The 24249-nt window shown below is 52.1% G+C and overlaps 1 protein-coding gene across 2 annotated transcripts; it reads left to right on the top strand.

Annotated features, from left to right (window-relative positions):
• Window positions 1-635: 635 nt before the first annotated feature.
• MGAT3 (beta-1,4-mannosyl-glycoprotein 4-beta-N-acetylglucosaminyltransferase) lies at window positions 636-24209 on the top strand. 2 transcript variants are annotated; one of them, XM_075752273.1, is made up of 2 exons: window positions 636-911; window positions 17589-24209. In XM_075752273.1, the coding sequence occupies exon 2, from the start codon at window positions 17590-17592 to the stop codon at window positions 19096-19098; it is 1509 nt and encodes a 502-aa protein (XP_075608388.1). In that variant the 5' UTR covers window positions 636-911; window position 17589; the 3' UTR covers window positions 19099-24209. The 2 variants fall into 2 exon arrangements, with proteins under 2 accessions (XP_075608388.1, XP_075608397.1); XM_075752282.1 differs by lacking the exon at window positions 636-911 and adding an exon at window positions 16436-16552.
• The last annotated feature ends 40 nt before the right edge of the window (window positions 24210-24249 follow it).

Genomic DNA, 24249 nt, shown 5'->3' with positions numbered 1-24249 from the left:
TTGGGGGGGTGGTGGTGGTGTTTTGGTTTGGTTTGGCTTTGTTTACCTTTCCAAAGATGGGCCTGATGAAGAAGGCGGCAGGGAAAAGTTGAATTAAGAAAAGGCGGCTTTTGCGGTTGGGGCGCAGGATCGAGAGTCAGCAGGCGCAGGTTCTATTTCTGGCACCGCAGTAAAACTTCCTGGATGTCGCTGGGCATGGCAGCTTGCACATCTCCACCTCGCCTTGCCTCCCTCCCGCCGAACAACCAATGCTCCTGCCCTCCCTCGCCAGCCGGGGCACCGGGAGGGATGCTGCTGCTGCGCCGGCGGAGGGGGCCGGCTCTGCCGTAGGGCTGCCAGGCGGCACCGCGGCTCTGCCTCGACCCCGCAGCATCCCTGGGGGGGGGGGACCGCCTGGCCCTGCACTCGCTACCGCAGCCCGCTCAATAAAGCACCCTCGGCCTTGCCACGGACCGCCGGGGCCCCCTCGCCCGCCGGACCCCCCCCCTACAAGGCGCTCCTTTGTGCGGGGAGGCGGGGGGCGACCGGGCCGTGCCCCGGGGGGGCGGGCGGCGGCGGCCCGCGGTGGCGGCGGCCCGGGGGGGCGGGCGGGCGCGCCGGGGGAGGAGACAGGCAGGGAGGGCGGCACAAAAGGGGCTGCTGCAGCCCTGCCCGCCGCTGCCGGCGGGGTTCGTCTCGTCTCGGTACTGCATCGCATCCTTTCCCGCGGCCGGGAGGAGGTGCCGGGCCCGCGGAGAAGAAGAATAAGGAGGAGGAGGAAGAGGAAGGCGGCGGGGGGCTGCGAGCTCGCCTCGCCTCGCTTCGCCGCGGCCGGCGCCGAGCCATGCCGGGGGGCGGCGGGCGGGCCGGGGGCGAGCGGCAGCCTCGCCCCGCCGGGGGCCCGGCGGGCACCGACGCTGCGCCGGCCGGGGGTGAGTGAGTGAGTGAGCGGGAGGGCGGCGGGGCTGGGGGCGGCGGGGGGCAGCGCACACCCGCCCTGCCCGCTGGAGCTGCCGCGGGGCGACGGGGGCTGCGGGCAGCGGCGGCGGGACCCTCCTCGGTCCGTCCCCCCCTTCCCCGCCGCTGCCGCCACCTGCAAGTTGTGCCTCGGCCCGGGGGTGCGGCGTCATCCCCTGCGGGCACTGCCGGAGAGGCTTCCCCCGCGGAGCCCCCACCTTCCCGCTCCTTATTTTTTTATATTAGTGTTATTTTTATTTTTTTTTATTCTCTTCCCCCCCCACGCTCCCCCCATAATCCCGGCATCCCCTGCTAGGGAGCATCGGCCATGGGGAGGAGGGAGGCGATGCTGCCAGCCCCCTGCCCGCAGATGCGGGCTCGCCGGGGATGGAGGCACCCTCTGGCCGGGGCACTGCAGCGAAGGCCCATCTGCTGCCCATGCTCGGCTTGCGAGGAGGGCACGGGCTGGGGATGCGTGCCAAGCCTGCAGCAAGCGACAAGGAGTAACAGGAGTATGCGCGTGGGAGGGAAAACATACATACAAATACATGTGTATGTTCATTATCAAACATCCCCTGTCCCCCTGCTCCGTCTCCCTGTCAGATCGCTACAATCCCCCTGTTGGGGGCTGGCCGCGAAGGGATGCGGGCACCCAAGTTCTCCCTGCTCCTGCAGGGATGTTGGGTTGTTTGTGGGCTGGAAATAGCTGTATGTCCTGCTGGAGTGGCACAGGCTGGTGTAGCTCTGTCCTTGTGAGAGTTTCGTTTGCCGGGTGAGTGTGACAAGGGTGATGGGGCACACAGCATCTGCTGCAGCTCTAGACTTGCTCAGACAGCTCAGCAAGGGAGGGAGTGCGGAGCGGGATGGAGAGAGGCTCCTCTCAGTGCTTCAGCCGGTGGTTTTCCTCTGGGGATTTCCACAGGCTGTGTTTCTGTGAGCTGCGCCTGGGTCGCTTGGAGCTCTGCCTGTTTCCCAGAGCTGAAGCTGGTGTCCCACACCAGGGCAGAGCTTGGGTCAGGAGAGAGCCTGCTCCTGTCCCCATCCTGTCGTGGGTGCCGAGCACCTCTGCTCCCAGAGAATAGCCCTCCAGTTAACTCCAAATACCTCCCCTTGAGTGGGAAGTTCAAGCCCGTGAAAACACTCAGTGGCACCATTTGCTAACAAGTATGACTTGAGTCACCAGGAACCCCCAGCCCTGTGCAAACTGAATTTCAAATTCCCGCCTACTCCTGCCCCTGTCTCACCCACCCCAGCAGGGTGTGAGTCAGCAGGAACTCTTCAGGCCCCCTCCCCAAAAGCTGGCCCTCATGCTCTGTAGATCCCACCTGCAGAAGTGGTGTTTGAGTCCATGTGGAGCCTGTGACTTAAGAATCACTTGCAAGTCCCTCTTGCTGAAGCCTGGTTGCTGCTAGCTTCTCTGGGAGGAGTTGAAATCAAGCAACTTGACCCTCAAGACAGCAGAGAGCCATCTCAGAGGGGAGGAAAAAAACCAATGGGCTCCCCAACCCCCCAGCAGACCTCCAGTTTCCAAAGCCTCCCCTAAACACAGCCATAGTACCTGTGCTGGGTTTTTTCAGCCTCAGTAGTATTTCTGGTAACAATACTCCAAGCTGGGGTGGGAGGAGAACAGTCCTGAGAGCTATGCCCAGGGAGCCTCCCTGTAGTGATATAAAGCAGGCTTTGAATGAAAGCCATTGCAAACTGCAGAACAGGAGTGAAGCCGTGACGCTGCCACTGCATGTCATAAAAGTCCCTGGAAGATTTATAGCCCCTCTACACCCTCAGGTGATTTTGCAGTAGTGGTAAGAAATCTACTGCAAGCTATAGCATTCTGTCCCTGCAAGGATTTGGTTATACCTGCACAGCTTGTTTAGTGATGCCCTGGATATGGCAATTATATCCTTAGGAGATGGGAGGGATTCTGGCTAGCTGCAGGTAAATTTTCCTGCCCTGCTCCTAATGCAGTGGCCCAGCTGCTGCCTTTCGTGCTAGCACACCTTTGGTCTGAGGTACTGCTGATGCTTGTCTCTATCAGAGGTGCCCAGGGCACGGGGGACCATTTCCAAACTGGGTTCAGGGGCTGAGCTGCTATCTGCCTCCCTGCAAATGTCGGTAATGTTGGAAAAAGAGTTGCCTGTGTGGCACGCAGGGGTTGCCTTAGCAAGGAGGTCAAGAAGAGGAGGTGGAAAATAGTGTGTTTATTTGCACGGATGTTAGCTTCAGGGGATGCTCACAACTGTAACCATTTGACTAGAGTACTTGTGCCCAACATGAGATGGGGATAGCTGGTCTGGAAGACTGCTGGGGCTGCTCTGTGGTCACAGAGCCTGCTCAACCTAGGCCAGGTGCACGGCAGCAAGCACAGATACACTCGGTGTGTTTGCTTGGGGACCGTGCCTATGAAGTTTGTGTGCTCATGTGTTTCCCGTATGCCTTGTGTTTACCTTTCTCCTCCTTCTCCCACGCACAACTGGTTAAGTACGGTGTGACTTTGTGGCCTGCGAAATTGGTGTAACATGCTTATTGTATGTCTTTAAGGGATGCTTGTGCGACAGACATGGGTGGGTGTTTGCTGGGTGCGTGTAGCAATGCACACAGGTCCTGCCGGGTGCGCCTACCACGGAACACATGCACTTTTGTAGAGTTTATGCCCACAATAAATGTGGTGTGTATAAGCAGTCACGAGTACAGCTGTTGTTCGGGACAGTGCACGTAGATGTTATTGTGCACGTTCAGTATGTGAAGGACATCTTACGACAGACAAGTTTCTCTCTCTGTTCCTCCCTTGCTTTGACCTGTCAGCAAGCAGAGATAAACTCTGTCTCATGGCAGGATTCATAGCTGAGTTTTCAGCTTGCTGTGTCTGAGCTTCATCCTAGCTTGAGAATAGCATCTTTGAGGTGCACCTGCTATCACAAATTGACATCTTTCCCCCCACCCCCCTTCATTGGATCATAAAGGTGGAGGAAGGAAGTGGGGGGATTTGATGGATAGATGGGGCGAGCTGGGCCAGCATTCATTCCTAAAGGCTGATTAGGTTTTAGGTGAGGTTAGTTGCTCTAAAATGAGCCCTTTGTACATTGTTAGAGTCTGTGACCCAATCAGTGGGATGTAGCTGGAGGAGGTGGTGCTAATGAAGGCTGGTACAGCTGACAATAACTCTGGCAGAGAGGGAAGCGGAGGGGGTACTGGCTGGCACAAGAGGCATCTTTACATCTTTAGGTCAGTGTAAGGTGCCTGAAAGGGCTGGTTCACGTTATCAGCCCTGACTGTAGAAGAGTGTGGCTAGTTGTCCCCCCCTGCTTTTCCATACTGTCACCCATCAGGTCTGCAACAAAAGGTCAGGCTGCATTGCATTTGTCCTGATGACAGGATAGCATCTTGTGGTACTGCAATGATGTATTACAGTGGGATATAAAATTTGGGGAAGTTAGGCACATGGGGCAGTGCAATGCAAGGGGACATGGGGGTATATCTGAGGAATGCCCGCTGTTCCCCATCCTGGATGTTCTTGGAAAGGAGGTGACACATCTGTAGTGCACACGTGGACTGCTCTGTTAGGTCAGTGCCGCAGGCTGGCCTTGAGGGGTCTTGGCAGAGCTGTGTGGAGGGAGCAAGCCTGGGATCGTGGGCAGCTCCGAGTCAGGTTTGGGGTGCTTTGATAGTTAGGCGAGTGTGTTGCTAGGACTGGGCTGTGGAGGTCAGAGCTGTGCCGCAGTAGCAGTGCTGTGCGGGGTGCCAGGACCAGGCGCTTGTTGCAGGGGCTAGGGCAGGGTTGCAATCACAGAGCAGCAGAGTTCCACCTTCTCCCGGAGGAGGTGGGAAGAGATGCCATGTGCTGGAGCAGCAGTGTAGGGTGCACAAGAGCACTCCATGCCTCTGTCCATGTGACATGGACAGAGTTGTAGCTCTTGGAAAGGCAGAAACGCAGTTTCTTAACCTTCTTTCTCTGACTTTGTGCTGCCTGTAGTGCAAACCCTTTACTTCCCTCAAGCTCCTCCTGAAGCACAACAGGTACCTCCTGCTCTTCAAACCTCTGAACGCTTGGAACAGGGCGGGTGTATTTTTGTGCTCAGAAACTTGCCTGGTAGAGCTGATGGGTGAAGGGAGTGTAGCACTGCGCTCCGAGCTCTCATCAGGCAGGCTGAGGGAAGAAGCAGCATGAAGGGAACTGGCTGCCTTACAAAAAGCAAGGGCTTGTTCTTGAGCCATGATTTAAACAGTGCTTATTCCCTGTTTCAGCATAGCAAAAGCTACCTGAGCTGCTCCCTGTGGGGGCTGTGGCCTTTCATACTGAGATCTCCCCCGGTTGAATAGGCAGCTTGATGAGCTCACTTAACGGTCCCTGTCTCCCCAGCTAGGCCTGTGTCTAAATAGGCTTTTTTTCCCCAAAAAATATCAGCCATGGCTGTGGAATATGACCAAACTGAGCTCTGCCAGCAGCATTTTTCAGCCTCTAATGCACAGGCTGCAAGCAGCAGGAGAGGTGGATGTGGCTGTCCAGAGGGAGAGAGGTAGTGGGGGCAACTCTTCTTTCTGCGGATCATCTCAATGTGTTGCACTTTACGGCAAAGTTTCTCTCCAAGGGCCTCAAAGCAACATGTAAGCTTCTTTTAATTAGCCAAGCCCCTTACCTGGAGGTAGAAAAGTGTCTCTCCCATTTCCCACCTAGGGAAACTGAGGCACGGAGCAAGGCTGCGGCGTGCCCAGTGGCACGCGCAGGGGCTCGGCAGGAGAGCGGCGGCTGAAGCGTACCTGCTTTGCTGCTGGCTATTGCAGAAATCCCGGAGAACAGCCGGTTGTGGGTGCTGAGCCAGGGGTTATCGATAACTTTCTAGTCACTGCTTGGATCCTGCTGCCCTTTTCACCGCAGATATCGCCTCCTTCTTGATCTGCTGCCTAATCTATAATCCCAGCTCCTTGCTGCCTTTCCCTAGGAGTGCTGTTTTCCCCTCGGTGTGTAAATCCTTATATATTGGGCCAGGGTAAGCGAGCAGACTCAGACTGTCATCTCTTTAAGGCTTTGGGGTAATTTTTATCTCAGGATATTGCTGCATTTGTCTTGCATGATACCAAAGCTGCAGCAAGCAGATTTGAAGCATACCAAAAAACTAATGCAAATTAGACCCGCGGCATAACGGCTTCAGCAACTGTGAAACCTGTGATCTAAATGCAGGTATCTGCTACGCTGACTCTATCTGTGTTAGGATCCCCTGTTTTGGCATGCAGATACTGGAACTGAACAGAAAGCAAGAGAGACAGCGTGGTAGAGAGACGTGAAAGGGAATCTCTCCCATAGATGCTGAGTCCTTTAGTTTACCTTCCCCTTCTTAGAGCCCTGAGATTTTAAGCTGGTTGTGCTGAGGCTGAAGAGAGGGCTAAAGTCTACCATAGCTTTCAATTCCTTTTCCCCCTGGCATGAATGCTTCTACCTGGGCAGCAGGGAAAAAGAGGAGGACGGAGGCCTGTGCTGACTGAGCACGTTGGGCACAGACAGATCTCGGAGGCTGCGGGAGCCGGGAAAGGTAGGGCTTTGGAATAAGGGTTTGCCCGCGTAGGGGCTGAGAGCGGGTGGTGCTCGCTGTGTAAGAGGAAGTCCCGTTTTTGTGGAGCTTGTGGTGTGAGAGCCAGGTCTGAGGCAGAGCAAAGGGCAGGGTAAATCAGGAGAACATGCCCTGGAGTGACCAGCGTGAGCTGCACGCTCTTGTTTAATGACCCCATTGCCGAGGGAAACCTTGGTGGCCCTGGTATTCAGGAAGGTTCCTAAAGGCAAAGGAATGGGGCAGAAAAGCAGACCATGATTCTCTCTGCTTAAGCTCAGCCTTCCCTGTAGGCTATTTGTGCTAGCAAAACTGTTCTTTACTGCCTCCAGAGTGTTTTCAGGTCCCTTTTCTCCTTCCCACCTGCCCCAGCAGTCCTCTCCTCCCCACCTCGCTGTGCTAGTGCTGTGCAGCTGCAGCTTTCGCCAGCTAACCACAATCGATACAGGCAAGATGTACCAAGCAGCCTTGCTTGAAGGGGGGCATGATCTGCTGCTGCTTTTTTTTGCCCTTTTTTTTTTTTTTTTTTCCCCTTCCCTGGGGCCATGTGAGGTCTCTGAAGAGGAGGTGGGTTAAAGGAATTGCTATTTCCCCATCAGCCCTGTGTCCCCAAGTACCTCCTGTCGTGCTGTTTGGTGCAGGCCTGACTTAGCAAGTGGCCGTTGTGCTCTCAGATACGTGCTATTGGCACAGAGCCTCTGTGGCCTTGAAATCCCTATCTAGCAGCAATTTTTGGAGCAAGGGTTGACCACACCTGTGTTCAGCTTGGCCAAGGGGACGACGGGATTTCTTTTGCATAATTTAGCAGTCTCTTGAATTATTTATAGTGCGGTTGTGCTTTGGAACAGAGTCTTCTCGCTTCCCATGAGCGCTAGGGGGGAGGGAAGGGGAGTTTGTCAGGCATCCAGAGTCTATCACTTAGAGATGAGGAAGTGCTGTGGGTTTCCTTTCTGCCCATGTTTGTTCACATATGCCTCTGTGCAGCTGAACTGCCCCGAAAATCCAGTTCTGGTTTCCACATCACTGAGATGTGTGGTACTGCAGAGCATCTCCATGGCTTCAGACTGTGTGAGAGGTTCCTGAGTTCGGAGCCTTATCTTTGCAGTAAAGAGATGGTGTTGAGCTGAAGATGGTGAATCTTGTGCTTGGATATGGTCCCTGACTCACAGTGCTACGCTCTGGGTCTGGGGCAGGGATCATTGGGACTGTTCTCTAAAATATTCAGATGCTTGAGACCATTTTTTTCTTTCAAAAGCCTGTCTTGCCCTGCCAAAGTGGCGTTGTGGGTTTTTTTAGCTGTGGCATGACACGGTCCATTGGACTTTACAAGACATCATCAGGACCTGAAGACTTGAAAGATCAGGTGGTTGAGCAGCAAACTGTGCAGCTGAAATTCCCATCATTTCTCAGTGATTAAGCCCTCAAGAGCAACCAGTTGAGGGCAGAGGGAGACCGGGGCAGTTTTTTTTAACAGGCTCTTGCAGCAGAGGAGCATTGTGAAGCTACGTGTGAGGCAGAGGGCACTAAGCTCACTGTGTCAGGTTGCTGTACCATGCAGATGGGCTGTCCTGCTCCTGCCCTGCTTGTCCTAATGACGTCAACGTGACCGTGGTTCCCCCCTGCATCGCACGCCCTTCTCGTTCACCACTGCTTTTCCTGGTGTGCTTATACATTAGTTTCGTCTTCCTCCTCTCCTTCCTTTATGACCTGGCTGTGGCAGCTGACTTCTCAGAAACAGTTAGAATATAAATGTTTGTGTTATTGAAGACCTGAAGGGGGTGGGGAGTGCTGAGGGAAAGGAACTTGGCCTGTAATCAGGTGATTGTGGCAGTAAACCACTCTGTCTACTGTTGAGCAGAAATGTTCAGCTTCCCTGTTTTTAATCTGCACAGTGTCAGTTTGTGGCTTTTGCATTTGGAGAAGAGCTGGCCAAGACAATCACCAGCTGTGCTGTCCCACCTGGCCCTGGCCTGGTTCTCGGGTTCTTCAGCCTGAAACAAAACCCATTCTTTCATGGAATGGTTTTAGCTTGTCAGGGACGTTGGCAACTGGCTAAATGCAAAATTCCTTCTCATCCTTCCCAAGAAATAAGGCAATTTCAGGGAAGAGTGGGAAGATAAATGGTACCAAAGCCTGTGTGATGTCCAGGATGGCATTTGATTTCACTGACGAAGACAAGCTCTCTCCTTCTTTCCCCATAGACCTGCTCCCAGTCCTTTCCTCTTGGTTTAATCTGGAGATCAGGGTACTGCTTTGCTTAGTGAAAGGGAATGTTTGTACAGAAGTAGTAAACATATTGTTGAGACCCAGGCCTGCTGCAATGCCTGTAAACAAGATCCAGCCGTCTGTGGGAGGCAGAAGAGAGATTTATGTGACCCTGAGTTAAGTGCATTAGGAGGCTTTTGATTTCATTCTGGGAAACTGCCCCTTTTTGTGGTACCATATGCCTGTTACCGGCATAGAGCCGTTACTGAAGATTTGGTTCGTGTGGATTTAATCCGAGGGGTTGTGATGCTGCAATCAGGAGGATTACATAAGCAGGGGGTTGTCTCTGCAAGCCGGAGCCAGAGGTCCTCTGTAGAGCCCCCGAGCCCCTGCCCTTTGTCTACCTCGGAGGTGGGAGTCTGGGCTGATTTACTCCTGCCTTGGGGCAAGGCATTGAAGAGTTGTCTGCCTATCAGCGCTTTCTTTCTGAAAATAATAACAAAGTGAAGTGGCAGCGGGGGATCCAGGCGGCACTGTGTCGAGGTCTTGCCTCAGCCTTGAAAGAGGAAATGAAGAACAAAGGCAGAAGAGACAAATAAATAAGGGTCTGTTCTTGGTCCAAGAAAAATTCCCATGGGTTCGTGTAACATTCTCGGGAAGATGTGACACTCCCAGGGCTGGAGTTAGTTTTTGAGAAATAAAAGGAAAGGGGAAAGAGGCGAGAGAACGAGGAGGGGGGTGGTCAGGGATGGGGAGGAGAGAAGGAGGGAGAGACACCCTGGAGAAACCTCTCAGCATGGAGTCAGGTTTCTCTGGCTGTTCCCGGTGAAGAGGGGTTAATGCTCTTTGCATGGGATTGGCTGGTCACCAGACATTCGGAGAAGAGGGGGATCTGGGGGCTGCCAAGTGGGACCCCTGTGGCCTGAAAGGAGGGGAGGAGGGGAAGGAAGAGGCTGGGAATGCTCTTCCAAACAGTAATAGATCGGCTACTGTGGGAAAGTGAGCACACTGCCAAACCCCAAGTGGTTGGTGATGGATGGGGGAGGAAAGAGGGCGGGGATGGAGAGCCAGCTCTTCTCCGTGGCCACTAGGATCTTGCTGCTGTTCCATGGCCTCTCTTTATTTATTGTCTTCCTGGGGTTTAATTACTCCCCTCCTCGATCAGTCTTGGGGAGCTTTTATCCCAGGGATGCACAAACAACTGCCACCCGCTTCAAAAATAGCTGGAGGCAACGTGGTGCCTGCCTGCGTGGGTCTGTGCACTCTACCCATCACCATGGCATCAAGCGCTTCTTGCCTCCTTCCTTCTTTAACTGCCTCGCTCCTGGCCCACGGGGCACCCACCTCACCGCCTTCCAGGTTGTTCAACCTGCATCTCCCTGTTGCTTGGTCTGTCACCCCATCCTCAGGAACTCTCCTGCTTTCCTTTGCCCAGGGTTTATCTGAATGGTCTGGCACGTGTCTGGGCCCTCGGAGTAATCTTGATGTCCCGTTTTGGTGCTGCTCTCCAGGATCTGTGATTTGTGCTCCGCTTGCTTGGCATACACAGACTGCTGGTGTGCTGTTACCTGGATGCTTCCAGATCCCTCCTTGAGATCTGCGCCTTCCTTGATCCTGCTGGGAGGAGTTAGCGAGCTTGCAGTAGTGGAGCAGTGCTTGAAGTCCTGTAATTTTGAGTGTCTGAGGATGCATCTACATGATACTGCAGTTTTGGTGCAAAGTGAACTGCTGAAATAATTGAGAGTTTCTGCTGGTCAGCTGCTTGTTCCCATGCCTAGGCATTTTTCTTGAAGTTTATTTTTAACCCAGTTAAATCTGCTGCTGATTTGGCTTTACAAAGCAGACTTTCATACGATTGACAACTTGAATTCATACAACTGACAACTGAGGGGTGGTGAGCTGTGAAGGTGGTGAGTGAGGGGAGAGAACCTATGAAACAGCCTGTTTTACCACACACCTCACTTGAGGTCTCTGAAAGAGTGATTTTCTTTTCATCCTTAGAAAAAATGGCTTTGTCCTGCCCCTCTTTGCAAGACACCGAGATTAGTTGGGAGTTCTCGCATACTTCTTTGATTACCCCACGGCCTGTTTGAGGACATAAGTTGCTTTTTTGTGTAGTTTTGTCCCTTTTTCCTTTCCTATTCCTCATCTCGCGATGGAGCACTCCTTCCCCGTAAGACACCAAAGTCAAGAAGCAAAAGAACCAGCCAGCTCCATTCTGCTCAGCTGTAACCGCCGCACTCTTGAAGCGGTGAGCAGCAGTAGTGCTGTATTTGGCTGGGAGAAAGGCCTTGCATCCTTGGGGTGGGTGTGTATACTGCAGAGTGTAATGAGCAGTGCCTCAGCTCACCCTCTGATGTCCTGAGACACCCAACCTTGGAGCCAAGTGGTGATGCAATCTCCAGGGCCATCACAGCAGTCTTCCTAGAAACAGATGTTTTGAGGAGGCAGTAAGCAGGGTTTGAGGAAGAGTCCTTCCAGGATATCAGGCATAAGTGAAGGAGAGAAGACAGGAGAAGTGCCGCTTCTCCTTTAGCAGAGAGAATGCTTAGACTTGTGGTGCTAAGGAATTAAAACTGGCTTCTGAGAGCATCTGAAGGATCAGGGTGTGCTGAGACATCTCTTGCAGCTATGGAAATAGCGATGGTGAGACTGGGTTTAGCTGGAGAGAGGAGATCACTTAACAAGGGAGCTCAGTACAGCTGAAGGATACTGAGAAGAAAATTTGATAGATTCCAGTGGAGTTGGAAACCCAGCTTGAAGTTTTCTTTAGCATGCAGTACTGTACCCTTGTGATGTCCAAGTACTTCTTGGATAAAATTAAATTGGTGTCTCAGGCCATTATTGGATTTCAGTAGAATTTTCTAGTCTTCTCTGAGCAGATCTTCTTTCAAACCGGGGGCTGGAGAATTATATAATTATGCTGCTATTAGTATTATGGTAGTTACAGTAAGAACAATCTGTTCAAGTGAAGGGTTTTATAATGGACTCTGAAAGTGTTGAACACCTTCAGAGATGCTGGTCTTTTCTGCTGACTTCTGGAAGATCAGTCTTGAGCCAAAATCCTGTGAACAAAGACTGCTTTATCACCAGGTCCCATGTGCTCTGTACGGAGGGTTAAGAGCTGCTTTGTTCCAGAGTGTACAACTATCTCGCTGTGGCTGGAGATGTGGCATCTGAAATAACCAAGGCTTAGTCCACCAAAGGGCTCAACAAGACAATTAAGAGAATGGTAGAAACAGTGAAAGCCTGTGGAAAGCATGGAGTCCAAAGGTAATGTGCTTCCAGGAGCTGAAGAGGTGAGCACCTGCAGTACTTAAAAAGCTGGAGGCTTTTTATTGCCTCCGTCTTGGTTTCTGTATGCAGCAGATGGTAGCTACTGACATGGAACACTTTGGTTTCTTACAAGAGTGTGCAGAAGACACCTGTTTTCTTTTTGACCACAGATGCTTCTGGTCAGCTGAGACCTAGCAAGGCCTTGCACACAGCCCTGGGACTTGTGGCTGACATGATGCACATCATGTGTCTGCCTTCTAGTGGGAAGGCAATGCCTTGGCTTCTCACCCTTCCCTGGCCAACCTCACCTTAGCCCTGTTCAGATTCACCCTTTAGCTGTTTTTTTTTTTTTTTTTTTCCCTCCATTCAGTTTTCTTCCTGGCTTGATGGCACCCATTAACAGTGTGTGGATGACAGCTCTGGAAGTCAAATGGACACTGTGGTGGCAGCCTGTTGAGAGTGGTCACCTTGTATCTCTGCTCACCTCCCTGTTGAAAGGAAAGGGAACATGCTTAGAACAGAGACTTGCTCTCCCTCAGCCTGACCTTTACTTGAAGACTGACTGTGCTGGATGGCTTGCTCCGGCTGGTGGTGGCAGCAAGTCAGTGGCACCTTGTGGTCAGTTGCCTTGGAGCCGTAAAGGAAATGCATAGTGTTAGGTATTGCTGTTTTGCATCAGCGCTGCAGGAAGTAGCTCTTGATGAAGGTCGCAGAAGAAGGTTGTATTCCAACCTTGAAACTTGAATGGAAGCTGATAAGGACCTGCTCGCATTCAAATCACCTTGTACTGTGACTCTGCCTGAACTTCCTGCTGACATCATCCTAGCTTGCAGTCCCTGAAAACACCAGGGCATCCTTCACGTGAGAGAAATGCTGAGCCCTAGCTACCGTCTGGTACCTCCTCCTTCTCTCAGCTTTCCTTGCTGTCCAGCTTTGTAGGATAATCTTCTCCTATCCTTAAGCAAAGCACAGTCCTGCTGTCCCTGAGCTAGTCACATTTCAGTTGTAGACAAATAGTAGGTTTTATGGTTTCTCCTTACTTCTGTGGGCGTTTGCATGAGAAGTAATTTGAGATCTTGGAGTGTTTTGAGGTACTGTGACCCTGATGTGTTGTGTGATGCCTGTGCCCTGCAGATAGCAGGTTGGCATAGTACTTCAGAAGTGTGGAGCCTGTTCATTTGTCTCTAGCTGGAGCAGAGAGAGTTTGGCCCTCAGTGTGGAGTGGGGGATGGAAATCATGCTGGATTTTAATCTGCCATGTGAAAGCGATTCTAATTTGAATTGTTGCTTTGTGTTGAAGTTTGAGTGATGGGCAAATATGTTACTGCATGGGTGTTATGGGATAACTTTAGGCAGAGGAGATGAGCATCTCTATGTTGGGGGGGGAACAGAAGCTTCTACTCCAACTTGTCCTCCACAGCAGCTTTTCTCCTGTAACCAGGGGAGAGGTCTAGGGCGTCTCAAGTCCTGTACCCTAAAGAGATGGAGTGCAGGGTATCGTGCATCCAGAAGCCTGTTGCACGGCCTTTTGCCAGTGTCCTCCAGAAGAGAACATTAGGACTGGTGAACTGCCAGCTCTTAGTGGTGCATATCTTTCTGGCTCCTTGAAAATCAGGATATGATTTCAGGATGGTATAAATCAACTGGTCACTTGATATAATGGCAGAGTAAAACGGTAACAGGTGCCTGGGGATAACTCACATGAATATCACTTCTAGCTTTCCTCCTTCTCCGAAAGCCCTTCCCCCTGCATGGTAGAGACATAACTTCTTCCAGCAAGGAAATATCAAAGGGATCCCTTACAAAAAGAAGCTTTCAGCTTCTCTTGCCGAGACTGAATGTTGCTGAAGCGGTTTATAACTGCATGTTCCCTAAAGAGCTTTGTCTTAATGGAGCTGACTGTCCATACTCCTTCTGGCTTTTTCTTCTGCTTGAACATTAAAGTTTTTCTTGCTGTTGTTTTTAACCTGACAGCAACCTGATCACTCTCCCTGAGATCAAGTCAACTTTTTTCCCCTCCTCATTCAAAATTGTCAGAAGGGAAATATCTCTTCTTGCTGTTTTCTGTGTTCCTGTTAACTGATGGCTGCTTTGTGGCAGAGCAGCTGGGCTCTTTTATGACAAGCTGAGATGTCTCCCTGACTGGTACCTCCTTTCTCATTTCTACCACACATAAATGTTCTGGATGGGGAAGGTGGGTAATAACATCTTCCTCCCCTGCTGGCCTTTGTCTCCAATTAGCTACCACCCAAAGACACATCGTTCACTGCAGCGCTGATCAGAGGATATGGGAAGGGATATGTGACTTACGGTTTTTTAGCATCTCAGCCCACCCAAGGGTGCATGAGCTCTCTCCACTCCCTGGCAGAGGAATTCCTGGCATGTAAGAACAGATGTGATTCCCAGGGAAGAGGTTTTGAAGAGGACACGGCTTGCTTCTTTGCTTCCCCCCCCTTTTAGGAGGGGATAGGAAATAGATTCATCTTCCTACTCCCTAACAAAGGCAACTGAGCAGTGAAAATTGCCTCCTGGGACATGTCAGCTGCAAAACAGCAGAGGGTACTGCAGGGCCAGCCTGCTCGGGCAGAGCTGCAGGGGAGGGCTGCGTGCCCAGGCACAGACTGCAGTCATGGGGAGGCAACGCAGCCACGCACGGGCTGAGTTTTGCCAGTGGGTGAAGAGCTGCAGAGCCGTGTGCTGAGCCTGACAGATGTTGATGTCTGTAAATGTCAAGTGAGGAAAATATGCTTTACTTCCTAAAACCACGTGTCCTGCTGCATTGACGTGGCACACCACATCCCAGAAAGTGAAGCACTTCATTGAATGTTACAACCTTTTATCTGGGAACTTCCCGTGGCACGTGGAGCATCACAGCCATCTGGGAAGATGATGATGTGCCTTTTGTGATTCCTTCAGCACCTGTCCTCTGTCCTGGGCTGGCCCAGAGGGAGCTGGCTGCCCTGCATTTGTGTGTCCTGTAAAAACTGGAGTGAAACCAGCGTTATCTGGCAGCCATCGGGATTGCCTTATTGGAGCAGGCCAGCCATTCATCTCGCCTGGGCTTCAACGTCTGAGAGAGCAACCTGATGTCTGGAGGTAATGCCTCAGAGAGAGCGCAGGACACCTGATTGGAGAAAGCTGTACTAATTTACCAGCAAGGGACATTTTCTTCTGACAGCCAGTTGCTGCTAATTTAGTGTTTTCAGGTTCCTTGTGACCTTCTCTTCCCCACACTTCAAGACAGAGCAGAAACTGGTGACATGCAAGGAAAAGGCACTGGATACTCTTCTACCTAGCAAGTGATATTGCTGCTCCAGCAAGACATTAACAGAGCCTCAAGAAAAAAAGAAAAATAAATACCCTGGATACAACAAGCTTTTGGGGGCTTCTGCAGCCCCTTGTTTGCCCCCATGAAGAAAGCTTGACAGCAAGTCCCAAATAGTCCTTTATGGCTTTGAACAGGAGAACATCCATCCCCATCATCTCTGGGCCACCACAAAGATGGCCTCCTACCAGCTGGGCCGTGACCAGGCATGTGGGGTTGGGCTGTGGAGCCATGGCAGGTGGGTGCAGGAGGTGAGGGCCTGCTCTGGCACGGCCCCCTAAGAAGAGTCAACATTTCCTCCTTCCCAACCTGAGAAGGTGGCCTCCTGGAGGTGCACAAAGCCTGGACCCTGCCCCTCCACTGACCTGTGTTGTGTCAAAGTATATTAAAAAAACATAATAAACAATAACAAATAAGATCATGCTATCTCTTTGGTTTTTCTTTTAATTTTTTTTTTCCTCCCATGGCAACGCTGTAACTCTTCTGCCAGCTTCAAGCTTGCAGGTCCCCCTTCAGAGCTTGACATGGGACTCCTCACCCTGCCATCCGAGCACAGAGGACAGCATTGGTGGATGGTGGTTCTCACTAAAAAGGTGACCACAAAGCATCCAGAAATGTTTGTTACTGAGCTGTAAGGTATAACTGCAGACAACCCCTCTACCAAAGTCCGTATCGGAGCCATCTGTAGAGAGCCAGATATGTTTTCCTTTGGGCAGTTGCCATCTGTCTACATGCTTTATGGCTTTTCACTTTAGTATTAAATTCTCTCCAAGTTAATCAGTAAACACGCTTTGCTGTATTTTACTTAACACCCTCTGAAGCAGTGGGAGTGGGCTGGGTGCTTCTTCCACCCCACATGTCGGCTGTGGGGAGCCCCACAGGGCTGGTGGTGTGGGTTGGCTCCCCCATGCCCCCCAGGAGGGGGGACCGCCACCTGCGAAGGCGTTGCTGGCTCCATTGCGCACTGGGTGTGAGGGTTTATAAGCGATGGCACAGGATGTGTGTGGTGCCTCTCAGGAACTTTGGCCCCGGGAGGAGGATGGCGCTGGGGCGGAGAGCCACCATGGGGGAGCGTGTTGCGGAGGGGGCACAGCAGTACGTGTTGCGTGCGTGGGGCTTGGAGGGGGTCTCTGCTTCTTTGCCTGCTGCTGCACGGAGGGTTTCATGCTCCAGGGAGGAGGGGACGGTCTCTGTGTTGCAAAGGGCTTTTGGGTGACCTTGTTCCCCTGCCTACCTTTGCCCCAACCTTCCATTCCCTAAACAGCAGAAGGTGAGTGCCTTTCCTTGGGTGAGCTTAGTTTTTTCTTCTTTTTTTTCTGGATTATAGGCTTCAATCACTTCTCTGCCTGACAGCAGATCTGCACTCCCTGCCTGGGTTGGAGGAGGGGAGGTGGTGTAGGGAGAGGATGAAGGCAATATTTTGTGGTGTTTGGAGAGAAGGGCTCCACACCGCTGGCCTCTTGCTGGCATGACATGGATCCATCATGATGGTACAGTATTACCAGTGGAGACAGCTGGGTGGTTATTTTAGTCACCTTGATCCAGGTGCAAAAAATGCTCAGCATCTGGTCCACAGAAAATGAAAAGTAAAGGGCAACATTTGGAGATACAGTGGACTTGAGAAGGACAGGAGAAGAATAAGTGACAGAATCTTTTTTTTTTTTTTTTTTATGTTCCCCATGTGAACTTGGGTAGCATTTCCTAGGAACAAGGGCGGGTTTTAGGGTGTGTGTTGAGCAAACACTGAAAAGATCTGGGGAGTGTAGGTGTTTTTCTGGCTCTGGCAGCCTGGCTAATGATCTCGGTCCTTTAAAACTGCCTCTCTTACACTGGTCATGTTTCAACTGTGTACCCCCCACTCCCTCTCATTCCTTCTGCTCTCTGCCTTTCTTCATCTTCCCCCAACCCTCTGGTGATGGAGGGCCTGTGGAGGCCTATGTTCATTTTGTTTCCATCAATGAATAGGGACAAATAAGCCAAGTGTGGTGAGTTCACTAGATCATGAATTCCTGTTATTGTGGATTTCCCGTCTTTCTCCCCTGTCACCAGTGCCTTTCTTGTCTTTGTGAGTTTATAAGACTGTGACTGATCTACAAGAGGTTCAGCTTGGTGTAACCCAGCCAAGGCAAAAGCCCCACTGAAATGGTAGGGGTGGGGGGAGTAGTTCTTGTATTCAAGTCTCAAAAGATGCATGCTGAATTTGGACCAGCTTTCTGCCATCCCCAACCTGTCTTTCTAGCAGTGTTAAGCTTTTTACACCTCAGTAACTATTGAATGTGACTTTCCTTTTCATGGCTTTTCCACAGGATGAAGATGAGACGCCATAAGCTCTTTCTGACTCTCTGCATGGCTGGTCTCTGCCTCATCTCCTTCTTGCACTTCCTCAAGGCCCTTTCCTATGTCACCTTCCCCCGGGAGCTGGCTTCGCTTAGTCCCAACCTCGTCTCCAGCTTCTTCTGGAACAATGCCCCTGTCACACCTCAGGTCAGCCCTGAGCCAGGGGGTGCAGAGGTCCTCCGCACACCCCTGTACTCCCACTCCCCCTTGCTCCAGCCCCTGCCTCCCAGCAGAGCCAGCGAAGAGCTGCACAAAGTTGAGTTTGCACTGCCGGAAGACACAACAGAATATTTTGTCCGTACCAAAGCCGGCGGCGTTTGCTTTAAACCAGGCACCAAGGTGTTGGAGAAGCCACCCGTGGGAGGGCGGCTGGAGGAGCGAGTGGATGGCGCAGCCTTGGGGCGGCCGGCTCGCAAGCCGCTGAGCGCCAGTGGGACCAAGCGGCGCAAGTGGGTGGAGTGTGTGTGCTTGCCGGGCTGGCATGGCCCCAGCTGTGGGGTCCCCACTGTGGTCCAGTACTCCAACCTGCCCACCAAGGATCGCCTCGTGCCACGGGAGGTCCCCCGGCGGGTCATCAATGCTATCAATGTCAACCATGAGTTTGACCTGCTGGACGTCCGCTTCCATGAGCTGGGAGATGTGGTGGACGCCTTTGTGGTGTGTGAGTCGAATTTCACAGCCTACGGAGAGCCGCGGCCCCTCAAGTTCCGTGAGATGCTCCTCAATGGCTCCTTTGACTACATCCGCCACAAGGTGCTCTACGTCTTCCTGGACCACTTCCCCCCCGGTGGCCGCCAGGACGGCTGGATTGCTGACGATTACCTGCGCACCTTTCTCACCCGGGACGGCATCTCTCGCCTCCGCAACCTGCGCCCGGACGATGTTTTCATCATTGATGATGCTGATGAGATCCCAGCCCGCGATGGTGTGCTCTTCCTCAAGCTCTACGACGGCTGGACGGAGCCCTTTGCCTTTCACATGCGCAAGTCGCTCTACGGCTTCTTCTGGAAGCAACCAGGCACCTTGGAGGTGGTCTCGGGCTGCACCATGGGAATGCTCCAGGCTGTCTATGCTACCGACGGGATCCGTCTGCGGCGCCGTGAGTACTACACCATGCCTGGCTTTCGGCAGTATGAGAACAGCACAGGACACATCTTGGTGCAGTGGTCACTGGGCAGCCCCCTTCACTTTGCTGGTTGGCACTGCTCCTGGTGTTTCACCCCAGAAGGGATCTACTTCAAACTGGTGTCAGCCCAGAACGGGGACTTCCCCCGCTGGGGTGACTATGAAGATAAAAGAGACCTCAATTATATCCGGGAGCTGATCCGGACTGGTGGCTGGTTCGATGGTACTACGCAGGAGTATCCCCCTGCTGACCCTAAGGAGCAGATGTACGCTCCCAAGTACCTGCTCAAGAACTACCAGCGGTTCCGCTACTTGCTGGAGAACCCCTACCGAAAAGTGGAGGGTGCTGGGTGAGGCCACCAGGGCTCACGTGGGAAATGAGAACTTCACAACAAAGGGGGAGTCGGGTGTTTTCGTCTGTTCCTTTCTTTTTTGTTTTCTTTGGTTCTGGATGGGGTGTGCCATTTCTCCAGGGTCTTTGCCCTCTCTCCCTCCCTCCCTTCTCTTCTTCCCTTCTTCCCAGGGTGATGCCTGGGGACATGAATTCCTGTCGTGTGAAGGGCAGGAGGAGAAGAGACGTTGGGGACCTACTCTGGCAGTAGCATAAAGACTTTCCTGCATCTTCCAGACCTCTTCTGCTGGCTGGAGAGAATCTCTGCAGCCAGCTGGCAGATTTTCTTCCAGGGGAGGCTGGGAGGGTCCCATGGGGAGAGAGGGCAGCTGTTCCTGTTCACCCTCATCCTTTGTGGATCGGAGCAAGCACAGATGCGAGCCTGGGCTATTCAGTGAGCGTGTGAGTCAGCAGGCACAAACCGATGCGAGCGGTCACGTGTGCAGATGTGTGTCACAGGCATTTTTTTGGATGAGTGAATGTGCAAAAGCATCTCAGTATGCATTTATTTTTTGTATACCTCTATATTCGAAGAGTATTTTGGGGAAAGGAAATCGTTTGCTTCCAAGGTGTTCTCCTCAAGATGCAGCCTCCTCCCGCAGGCTTAATGCATCTGTCTTGGGCTGTATCTTGCCCTGATGCTCTACCAATCCTGGAGCAGGCAGATGGGAAGCAGAGGAGAAAGCTGTTTGTTTGGTTGGTTTTTTTTTTTAAAACTCCTTTTTCACCCCTGCCCCCACAACAGTGCACTGGTTTGGCCCACAGAAGCTGAAGCATCTTCCCTGCAGCACGTGCTTGTATTGGAGCTGGGATAAGCTGCAGGGGACTTAATCAGATGGTGGGAGTGTATGTTTACAAGTGCATGGTTTCTTATGTGCATGAGTGCTAACATGCATGGTTTTGGTATGCACGTGGGCGTTCGTTACCAGTATTGGGGGGGGAAGGGGACATAGTTGGGCTTGGGGGTGTGTGCTTTCAGGAAATGGTGGGATCCAGAAGCTGTGATCTCTGTCTCAGCATGAATGACTTTTTGGGGAATTCATAGTAGAGGGCCAGGAAGAACATTGGCTCTGCTTAGCAGTGCTACACATGTGGGACTCTTGCGTGCCTCTCTGGCTGCCTCTGCAACCCCACGGGCTGTGCCTGTTGCAGGGTTGCTGCTTAGGCATGCTACCTGCTCCTTCTTGCCATGGGGTAAAAGGGAGAGGAAAAGGGCAAAGCTCTGAGCCAGCAACGGGTATTGTGGGGAAACACAAAGCCTGTCAAGGCACAGGATCCATCTGTCTGCTTTAGGTTTAGGTGAGGGAGCTCATGGAGAAATGGGCCAGGGGCAGACTCCCCCTGGGGCCAAGAGACTCTTTGGGGACCATCATGCAATCCAGAGCGTGCGTGCAGCCCCCGCATGCAGCCTGGGCCATGCAGTCAAGATCCTGCAGAGGAGAGGGGATCTAGGAGGACGCTAGCTGCAGCTGGTTCGGCCGGTGTCTGCTCAGAGTTTGACAGTGATGGGTGGTCAGGATCCAGCCTGTCGTTGTATTGGATTCATTCAGCTCATTGAGGAGGCAGATCCACGTCTCCACCCTTACCACCCTTCCTTAGCAGATGGCTTGTCAGGGTGCCCAGAGCCTGGGCTGTAGCAGGCAGAGGGTGAAAAATACGATGAACTTGCTCTGTTAGCCTTGAAGTGGAAAGACTGGCTCATGTTCCAAGCAGAGAAGTGAGGATCATATGGAGGAGGAGGAAGAAAATGTTGGCATAAGGAAGAGTGACCCTGACATCAGGCCAGCTGTGCTGAAGCAGGAGGGTTTCCATTGTTGTTAACTCAGTCCATCAGGGCTCCATATTCCTGTGTTGCCCAGCCTATTCTCACCCTTGTGCCTCATTCCTATCTCTATATCTCTCTCCTTTCCCCTCCTATTCCCCCTTCTAGAGAAGTGAAAAGCATCAACAAAAATAACTTGATTGCCTAACAAGACTGAGACTGGAACAGAATGAAGATAACATATTTTTCTGATCAAACCGAGATGGAGTTAATCTTAGCTATTTCCACATCTCATATGCCATAATGCCTGCTTAGAAGACCTGAAGGGCCCTCTTTTTTGTTGTTTTTGTTTGTTTTTTAAATCACTGTTCTCACTTCTGCTGTGTCTTCCCCACAGGTAGCAAAGCCCCTGTGGGAACTGAGTGGAGGGAGAAGCTTTGGTAGGCAGAATGCTCTTCCCCCAAAGGGAAGCTGGGCCTTGCCTAAATCCAGACTTGTTGATGCAGCAGGAGGGAGTCTTGTCACAGTCACAGGGTCCTTGTGCCAAGCGGCTACGTGGTGGTCTTGGGCACAGAGAGATTATAGAGAAATGGGGACCCAGATGAGAAAGGAGGAGGAGCCTGCGTTGAGCAAGATGAGAGCAGTAGCACTCAGGCTGCAGCACGAGGAGAATATGCTTTCCCCAGGGACAGCTGGAAGAGAGCAGGTGTGTTAGCTCATGGGATTCAGGAGCAGAAAAGTACAGAAGGAAGAAGCTATTACTCATTTTTAGTCTTGGAAGGGAGCCCGGGATCTACTCTCAGACCTTTGGCTTTCCCGTATCTCTCTGACAACAGCACAAGCCCAGTGCCAGGCCTTGCTGAAGACAGGAGAGAAAAAGTCTTTGCATGGGTGCTTTGGCAGCACCAGAGCCCCGTGGAGCAGGGGCTAAAGTGCACACGTGCTGGGGCTGCACCTCGTTATCTTCTACAGTGGGAGCAGCCCCTCCTCTGATACCAGCCTTTCCTGTGCCTGGGTGTCCTTGGGGATTTTTAGTGCACTGCAAGTCACATTTTCATCGCTGAGGTATGGCCCTTGTCTCTTGGGAGTTTCAGATGAGCCCACAGCTGCAATATATGGATCTCCTATTCCTGAAGTACAGCCTGTTGCCTTCTCTCCCCCTGTCCTCCATTATTTGCTCCATCATTTTCCACCTCTCCCTCCAAATTGCCTCTCCCTTCTGCCCCCTTGGGCAGGAAGAGAAGGTCCTGCTGGAATAGCAGCACTAGGGCTCTTCTGCAGGACTCTGGCCCTATCCTCCTCCTGGACTTACTTCCTTATTCTTAGGAAATTAAATTTAAAACAGACTTCTGTTGTGGTGGGAGGAAGGGGCTTTACAGATGAAATGCATTCTTTTTTGTTTCTCTTTGTCAAGAATCATTTAAACATTTTTTGATTTAAGGCCAAACCAGTCAATGTTTGTCTAATTTGTCTGGCTAAGCCTGTGTTTATTATCCTTAGGGAGCTAGAATGCCTGTCGTTAAAAATCTTCCTTCTTGTCTCTGGAGGGGACGGGGACGAGCAAGCTGACTTTTGCACAGTGATTTCCCAAGGCAGTGGCTTGTCCTCTGTCCAGCCTTGCCTGTACCGCGGTGCCAGGGCCAGTGCATATGGGACAGCCGCCCTCCCAGACAACCTCCACAAGAGGGAACCCAAAAGCATGTGGGTGTGTGGGTTGGTGGGAGAGGCAAAGGAGGAGGCAGGTTTGTATCAGATCTTCATTTCCCAGTGCTGAACTCTGAGTGTTGAGGCTCCTTGATTTTGTCTGAACCAGGTCCTGAGGTTTGAGAAGGGAAGGACTAAAAAAACCTCGTCCCACCCCTGGGATCAGACCAGCAGAGCCCAATGTCTGTTGGTTGTTGCAGCCACGAGAAGCAAAGCCACGTGCTCGCTGCCTCTCTGGGAGTGAAGCTGTCTGGTGGAGGGAAGGAAAGCATTGCCAGTCTTTTCCTGCAGCCTCTTCAACTCTGTGCTTTTTCTTCCCCGAGACCTTTCCACCTTCAAATTAATCGGTGCAAAGGAGGGACAGGTAGTAGGTGAAGCAGCATGTGGCATCCCCAAGCCTTGCTCTGTTCTTCTCTTTCTGTCTGCCCGTCTGTGTTCTTGCCTTTATTTGTGCTTCCCACCTCAAAAAGGGATTGTGTGCCCATGCATGGCTTTGGAGTGGGGAACTCATCTTCCTCCTTCACCCCAAGTAAAGGGAAGGACATGGGCTTTGGTGGATATGCAGCAGGTGAGCTCGCTAAAGCAGAGGGAACAGGGCAGGTCAGCCGTCTTTGCCCCTCTGGAAGACTGAGGGTAATCCTGTACCCAAGTGATGGACAGAAGAGCTGGCGTGGTTTTGTGCCTGTGTGGTTGGTATGAAGGATGACACGCTCAAGTCCACTCTCGCTGTTGCTTTCTCCGATCCCTGTGTCCTGCTGAGGTGTTTGCTGTTGTGCAGTTCAGGCCAGCCTGCTCTTTGTGTCTCTGTGGCGGGTAAATGAGGGGACCTTGTGGCCTGCAGGTAATGTACGAGTTGGGATGGAGGGAGAGTGTCAGAGCAGAACGGGTATTTGTTCCCTTCCGCCCCCCTTGGTGTATCCTTGTGGGATGGTAGTGTCTTTCCCCTTCCCCAAACGTCCCCCAGGCTCTATCCCTGTCTCCCAGCCCCTGCCAGCAATCTCTGCGGCTGCTATGCCTCTGCACTGTGAAGACACCCGTCCAGGGTCACTCCTGGTCTGATTAGTGAACACTGGTGGTGAAGAGGGAAGGGATGGCTCGTCCTGGCTTCACTGACCTTAAACCTTGGTGAGAAAGGAGGGAAGTGAGTGGGAGAATGGATCCTGAATCCCTTCATCGTTGTGTTCTCCCCCCCCCCCCCAAAAAAAAAAAACAACCCAAAACCTTCCCTTCTAATTTCTGAGACATTGGACAAACTTGCTCTTATTATGGAAAGAGAGGGGGAGCTGGAAGTAAGGGGGTGGCAGGAGGGGCTCGGATCCAGCACCAAGAAAAGTGAGCTGTTTCTAATGCAATACACTGACATTTAAAGTTTTGGGGACTACAGATAACGAATTAAGAAGGGATCTGAAATACTCTGAGACTAAGAATTCAAACCACTGTTTTTTCCTTCCTGTGTGGATGATGATGCAGTATCATCCTGGAGGTGGTCCAGCAGCACTTCTGAGCCTGGGGTCCACCTTGACCTACTGGTGGTGTTGCCCTTGGGGTGGCCCCAGAACACCCTGCTTTGGCAAAAGAATGCGTGGACTTGCCAAAAATAAAATAAAAGAAGGAAAAAAAAAAGAGCATCTGCAAAGCTCCTTTCCAC

Source organism: Balearica regulorum, chromosome 1, assembly GCF_011004875.1.
Source record: "Balearica regulorum gibbericeps isolate bBalReg1 chromosome 1, bBalReg1.pri, whole genome shotgun sequence".
Lineage (NCBI taxonomy): Eukaryota > Metazoa > Chordata > Aves > Gruiformes > Gruidae > Balearica > Balearica regulorum.
The sequence above is the reverse complement of the archived record's forward strand: the minus strand, read 5'-3'. Positions and strand labels throughout refer to the sequence as shown.